At 35.8% G+C, this 7,563-nt stretch overlaps 1 protein-coding gene across 1 annotated transcript; it reads left to right on the forward strand.

Annotated features, from left to right (window-relative positions):
* LOC104734417 (signal recognition particle 54 kDa protein, chloroplastic) lies at nucleotides 1,957-5,420 on the forward strand. Its single transcript, XM_010425346.2, has 14 exons — nucleotides 1,957-2,227; nucleotides 2,338-2,470; nucleotides 2,662-2,729; nucleotides 2,820-2,921; nucleotides 3,073-3,225; nucleotides 3,312-3,389; nucleotides 3,493-3,618; nucleotides 3,708-3,810; nucleotides 3,928-4,028; nucleotides 4,127-4,264; nucleotides 4,360-4,579; nucleotides 4,677-4,762; nucleotides 4,864-4,992; nucleotides 5,075-5,420. The coding sequence occupies exons 1-14, from the start codon at nucleotides 2,066-2,068 to the stop codon at nucleotides 5,180-5,182; spliced, it is 1,707 nt and encodes a 568-aa protein (XP_010423648.1). The 5' UTR covers nucleotides 1,957-2,065; the 3' UTR covers nucleotides 5,183-5,420.

Consider the following 7,563-nt stretch of genomic DNA (forward strand, 5'->3'; position numbering starts at 1 on the left):
CATGAAGAGAAAAGTTTACAGAACGCCATCTTGAGATCAATGTTAGGAAGGGAAGTGTCATGTCCGGTAACGCAGACCCTAATTAATATCGATTCATTCAAGGAGAGAAATAACCAAATTAGTAACATGACAAAAGGCTCTAGCTAGAAAAAATATATGTTACAGATACTACAAGAATTAGTAGTAGTACATCCTACAAAAAAGAAGAAAATATTTATCAGAAGTTACCTGTATACGTATGTTCTTTTCAAAGACGTGGGATCAATAAGACCCCAGTCAGTAAAGGTTGCAGGCTTAACAATTGCAGTCCATCTTTACATGACAGTATTATTAAGTTTCAACGCCTTTTCTGCGGCAGCTCCTCCCTCGAACCGCACGAAGGCAACACTGATGTAAAACGATAGAGTACAATACATAAAAACAAAAAAAAACAAAAAAAAAGTATTTTGAGATTATAATTAAACATGAATGAGAGAGAGAGACCTGGACTGGACTGGAAGGAAGAGAATTAATAAGAAGCCACAAATAAAAGAAAGAAAAGAAAGGTACCTCTTGAGGATACCTCTTTCATAGTTTCCGGGAACACAAATACTTATGATCTGTCCACAAGAAGAGAAATGTTTTTCCAACACGAGCTCGACATAATAAGCTGGAAGCGAAGTGTCATATCCCTCAACGGAAATCGTCGTCAAAATGCTAATTATTCAACAATTTGATTTTGATATCAATACTATGATCATGATCATCAACACAACCAACAAAAGGAAAAAAAAATTCCCAAAAATAAATATATATGTACAAAATAAAATTTACCGGCGTTTTGGAGCGTCTGCAGCACTGTCATTCAAATCCAGCAATTTCACACCCTAAAAAAGATACAGAAGATTCTAATAAGAAATTCTACTGATCACCTCATAATATAATAATTTTCTTACATATATTCTTCATGATCAGAAAACCATTACTTAAAAATCAATAAAAAGAGAGAAGCAAAGGAGCTGGTTAATCAAAACGAGCGAGCAAGAAGAAGAAGAAGAAGAAGATTACTTTGATGGCGGATTCTTCCATGGTGACTACTTCTTCTACCTAGTAGGGTTCCAAATACTTTTTTTTTCAGATCTTTTACATATGGTATGAAGATTTTTTTAGGTTTGAAGATTTTGTTGTTCGTTGTTAATTCTCTTATTTATTCTGTGGGCCTTTAATTTAGTTCAGGCCTGCAATAAGCCCACAGAGTCCTAATCTTCTTCTTATTCATTACCCAAGACTGGGGGACTGAGAGGCGTTCCGTTAAACATAAAAAAATAAGCCGGGCATTCGGCTTTTTCGGGTTAATCGGTTCAGTTTTCTCGGTTTTTTTATTTTTTCGGTTTTCCAAATTTTCAGAATATAATAATTTTTTTACATATATAGTTCATGATCAGAAAACCATATTAACTAATTAAATAGAGAAGCAAGAAGAAGATTATTTTGATGGTGGATTCTTCCATGGTAATATGTTGACAAGAGCGACTACTTCTTCTACCTAGTAGGGTTCCAAATATTTTTTTGTAGAACACCATATGGTATGAAGATTTTTTAGATCACCAGTAGAATTTCTAAAAAAATATTTGGTATTTTTTAGGTTCTCATGGTTAATACTTTTTTAAAAATAAATTTATTTTAAGTTTTTGTGTCAAAATTAATTTTTACTTTGGCTTTCCCTTAAAGTTAAAATAACACTTTATATTTTTCTGTCTTTGATGTTGCAATAAAGTAAGGGAAACCGTTGAGCTTGGTTCAAGAAGAGATGTTGAGTAAGATCTGAGCCGTACATTTGTCACGATCTGAGGCTCTCTGCAGTCGGCTGCGCGTGTTTCAACAGACGCGCCTCTTCTTCGCCTGGCCGGGGGATTACATACGCTGCGTTTTGTGGAAAGCTCACATCTTACTCGGCCACGTCATCGAAAGAGATAAAATGGAACCATCCAACTAAAAAAGGTTGTATCTTTGGAAGAAGAAGAAGAAAGATAAGAAGACATTTTTGCGGAAAAGTTTTGAGCTTTTGATCACTGACTGACTACTAATGGAGGCTCTGCAATGTTCCAGCCATTTCACCGTGAATAGAACTCCTTGTACTCAGAGCTGTACCGGAAACAGGAGAAGCAGTAGGGCTACGTTTAGCTCTGCGTTCACCGGTACCAGCAGCAATTCAGCTTCTCTATCCTCTAGGAATCTCTCCTCCACGGTTTGTCTTCAAATTATTTGCTCCGTTTCGTTTTCGTTTTCATCTCTGTTTGGGTTGTTTTGTAAGGATCTTTTGGTTTATTTTGTGATGTTCTTCTGTGTTGAGAGTAGCGAGAGATATGGAGTTGGGTGAATTCGAAGACTGTTGGCTATGGAAGATACAGAAGGAGCCAAGTGAGAGCTGAGATGTTTGGTCAGTTGACTGGTGGACTCGAAGCTGCTTGGAGCAAACTCAAAGGCGAAGGTTCGATTTCTTTTTTTCCCTTGAGCTACTAGCTTCGGTTGTTAGCTAAACTCAAACACAAGCCGAGAAGGAGGAATGGATTAGAGAAACATTGTTTTATTGATTGTTGAATTATAAGGGCTTTGTTACTGGTGGATACAGAAAGGAGTAGCACGGTTTTAAAAGCTAGTTTACGTTATTTGCACTTGCAGAGGTCTTGACAAAAGATAATATTACTGAACCAATGCGAGATATTAGAAGAGCTCTCCTGGAAGCAGATGTGAGTGGCGGTTTTGTTCTGTTTCATTTTGAGTTCTTTTGAAGAATGTGGTCTTAAACTGATTTAGTCGCTTTGCGGTTTTGTTAACAGGTGAGTCTCCCAGTTGTTAGAAGGTTCGTTCAGTCTGTTAGTGACCAAGCCGTTGGAATGGGTGTCATTCGTGGTGTCAAACCAGATCAGCAATTGGTCAAGGTAATCCGCAATGAAAGAGGTTCTTATTTTTGTTTCTGTTTCATCTCTTCCCCATATTTTTTTCATTAGCATAATGGTTTTTATAGTTGACTCACTAGATCATTTTGGTTTCAATAGTACTGATGTGTGGCTTATCATGGCTATGGTGCAGATTGTACATGATGAGCTAGTGAAATTGATGGGTGGAGAAGTATCTGAGCTACAGTTTGCTAAAACAGGTCCTACTGTAATATTATTGGCTGGGCTCCAAGGAGTTGGAAAGACAACGGTTTGCGCTAAACTAGCTTGTTACCTAAAGAAGCAGGTATGCTTTTCAAAATACAGTGGAGACTTTTGATGGGATTGTTTGATACTCTCTGTCAAATTACACTGACTTTTATGATATTACAGGGAAAGTCTTGCATGCTAATTGCTGGAGATGTATACCGACCTGCCGCCATCGATCAACTTGTCATTTTAGGTGAACAGGTATTGAAATTTTTACTTTTGAAGCATCGTGTGCATCGTAGAAATGGCTTAAGAGAACCTGTGTGTGAACCTGTGTGCATTCCTGATGCCCTCTTTGTTTCAGGTTGGCGTGCCGGTTTATACAGCAGGGACTGATGTAAAACCTGCAGATATAGCAAAGCAAGGTCTAAAAGAAGCTAAAAAGAATAATGTCGATGTAGTCATCATGGATACTGCCGGGAGGCTTCAGGTAATCTTTCGTCTTTGAGAGTCATTGTACTGTAAATCTATTGTAGTTGTAGTTGTAGCTGTAGTCATGAAATTGAATCTTTGTGACAGATAGATAAAGGCATGATGGACGAATTAAAAGACGTGAAGAAATTTCTGAATCCCACAGAAGTGTTACTAGTTGTTGATGCCATGACTGGACAAGAAGCTGCAGGTACGCTGTTTGTATTCTACATTTGTCAAGAAACTTCGAAACATCTGAAAATGGATTAGATTCAGAACCGGACCTGTATCAGTCATATACTAAAATGAGCTTCTGTATTCCCTACAGCTCTGGTGACAACATTCAATGTAGAGATAGGAATCACAGGAGCCATTTTGACGAAGCTAGATGGTGATTCAAGAGGTGGTGCTGCTTTGAGTGTCAAGGAGGTTAGTGTTCTTCTTCTTTGATCAGTTATGTCATAGAAAAGTTACTTAATGTATGCTTAATTAACATTGATAGTTTACTCGTAAATGGGTGTCACTAGGTATCTGGAAAACCAATCAAACTGGTAGGACGTGGAGAGCGAATGGAGGATCTTGAACCCTTTTATCCAGATCGGATGGCCGGAAGAATTCTAGGAATGGGAGACGTGCTTTCATTTGTAGAGAAGGCAACAGAAGTTGTAAGTTCTTTCTCAGTTAAAATTACAATCAAAACTTTAGTTTTCTCTCCCTCTCCCTCTCTACGTTGAAAAGTCTTCTTCATCTGTCTTTATAGATGCGTCAAGAAGATGCTGAAGATCTACAGAAGAAGATAATGAGTGCAAAGTTCGACTTCAACGATTTCCTAAAGCAGACTCGTGCTGTTGCGAAAATGGGTTCGATGACACGAGTTCTTGGAATGATACCTGGAATGGGGAAAGTGAGTCCAGCACAAATCCGAGAAGCGGAAAAAAATCTTTTAGTCATGGAAGCAATGATTGAAGTGATGACACCCGGTATTTTTTTCTCTGTTCCTTTCTTCCATTCCATCAAACAAACAAAATGCATTTCGATTTTGGTTGTCTTATTCTTGGTTTTAAATATGTTGGACAGAGGAAAGAGAGAGACCAGAGTTACTAGCAGAATCACCAGAGAGAAGAAAAAGAATTGCTAAAGATTCAGGAAAGACAGAACAGCAGGTACTCTCTCTCACTCAGATTTCAAATCTTAGTTTCTGCAGCAGATCTCAGAGAAAGAAGATTCTCAATACCGTTTTTTTGTTGCTGTTGTTGTTGTTAAGGTGAGCGCACTCGTAGCACAAATCTTCCAAATGAGAGTGAAAATGAAGAACTTGATGGGAGTAATGGAAGGAGGATCAATTCCTGCATTAAGCGGTCTCGAGGACGCATTGAAAGCAGAACAACAAAAGGTTTCTTCTTCCTTCTTCTTCGTCTTCTTCACCGTTTAACATCTGAAAGAGTTTTAATGGATTCTTGTAATTGTATCTTCAGGCTCCACCTGGAACTGCGAGGAGGAAGAGAAAGGCGGACTCAAGGAAAAAATTTGTAGAGTCAGCATCAAGCAAGCCAGGTCCTCGTGGCTTCGGCTCTGGTAACTAAAAGGAACTATTTCAATCCAACTTGGTTAATCTCAAAACGGATAATTTTTCTATTAAGTATGAACTAGTTAAAAATTGTAAAATTTGGGGAAAAAACTTAAATACTGTATTGGTTTCTTGTTCGTCAAGCAAACGCTCTTATTTCCCCTTAATTAGTTCGGAACTGCCTTCTGTAATAATTATGAGCTTGGTGATAAAAACTCATGATTAATTAGATAAAAATATATTATGGGGATGCATACAAATTGTACTTAATTAAAAATTTCATAGACTTTGCATAACTAATATGTATATAGTTAGATTTTAGACTCATCCGCCATGATCACGGGGATTTCTCAAATCTACTTTAATCTCTCTCTTTGTTTTGGAATGAGTTTTATGTTATTCACCCTGCATATTCATCATGATCATAACCATGATAACTCTCAATTATTGTACATTTAATTCACAGTTCTCATGTATGGTCATTAATTGGTAATTCACATACTACTAATTCATGTAAATATTATTAGCTTCCAATTTGTTGCTCATGGTATGCTTATCTTTTTCTTTTATTTAACTCCTTATTTGCTTAGTTTTTTTTTGTGCAAATATTTTGCTTAGTTTTTTATTTTCAAAATCTACAATTATTATGAGAATCATGAATTTTGCTTGTGGTAAATTAACCTCTAACTTTTATTGACTTTTGGAACAAAATCACAAACTTTTCTCGACTTTATCATGATGTTAACGAAGTTTATAAACTTTATCGGATATTTTTGGGAATTTATCAGGAATTTTCGTTAACATTCTAAATAAATCATTTTTACTATTTAAAAGAATCTTTTAATGGATAATCAAACTGTTAAATTGCTACCTATAGTAATTCAAATTCATGTTTTATATGAAAAAATCAATGAAAATTTGTGATTTTTTAAGAAAATTAACGAAAATTTCTGAATTATTTAGAAAGTCAATAAAATTAGATATATAATCCACCATGTAAAATTCATGTTTTGTTCATCACTTGAAATAAAATGATGTTTTTTTTTACAGTTTTCGACATTTATAAAATCAATTAATCATTTAACCTTTGAGCATTTGACACTTCTCCTCAAAATGTATAGACACATATGGATCATTAAAGGGTCTGGGGTTGTAAATTCATAAAAGGCTTATAGTTTCAATAGTTGGTTTAGATTCAGGTAAGAAGAATTAGCAAATGGCAATTTGTATGATTCGATTTGTTTAGGAGAGAGACTGAGAGAGAGCAAATGACAATTCTCCTCCGCATATAATTTGAGAAATATTTGTTTAGTTTTTTTTTGTTTTTAAAATCTACAATTATAATGAAAATAATCATAAATTTTGCTTGTGGTAAATTAAACCTCTAACTTTAATTGACTTTCGAAAAAAACCACAACTTTTCCTTGACTTTATCAAGGCATGACGTTATCAAAGTTTGTTAACAGAGATTAAACGTTAAATTGACTTTTAAATAAATCACAAGGTTTTGTTTTATTATTCAGACAAATCTTTTAATGGATAATGAAACCGTTAAATTTTTCTTTATAGTAATTCAAATTCATGTTTATATAACAAAATCAACAAAAGTTTATGATTTTTTAAGAAAGTCAACAAAATTTTATGAATTATTTAGAAACTCAATAAAAATTAGATATTTAATCTACCACATGTAAAATTCATGTTTTGTTCATCATTTAAAATAAAATGATGTTTTTTTGACATTTTTTATTTATAAAATCAATAAATCATTTAACCTTTAAGCATTTGACACTTTTCCACAAATGTATATTAAAGGGCCTGTCTTTGTAAATTCATAAAAACGCTGATGTAGTCGGTTTAGGTTCGGTTAAGGAGAATTCGTTTAATTTGTTTGATTCGATTTTTTTTGGAGAGAGAGCAAATGGCAATTCTCCTCCGCATCACGACGCCGCAGTGTCTCCTCATTCCTCCACCGCCGCTATCTCATCGCCGGAGCTCATCTCTCCTCTTTCTCAAACCCACATTTCAACCATCCACGAAACCTCTGAGCTCCCGTAAAACCACCACTCTCCGTCTCCGTGCCAATAACCCAACAGTCAATTCACTAAAACCCCTTGAAAATGTTAAACCATATCTACAATCGGAATCCAGAACCGTCCTCCTTGGCTGGCTCTGCAGCTGTGTCTCTGTTGTATCTCTTTCTCAGATTGTTCCTAGGCTCGGCTCCTTCACTTCTAACCTTAACGCTAACTCTGCCAGCTTGATGAAGCTCAAAGGCGAGTGTCTCGTCTTGGCCGGTTTGGTTTTGGCTAAGGTTGTTGCTTATTATCTCCAGCAAGCGTTTCTCTGGGAAGCTGCTTTGAACACTGTTTACAAGATTCGTGTTTTCGCGTATCG

Source organism: Camelina sativa, chromosome 8 (assembly GCF_000633955.1).
Source record: "Camelina sativa cultivar DH55 chromosome 8, Cs, whole genome shotgun sequence".
NCBI classification, from domain to species: Eukaryota; Viridiplantae; Streptophyta; class Magnoliopsida; order Brassicales; family Brassicaceae; genus Camelina; species Camelina sativa.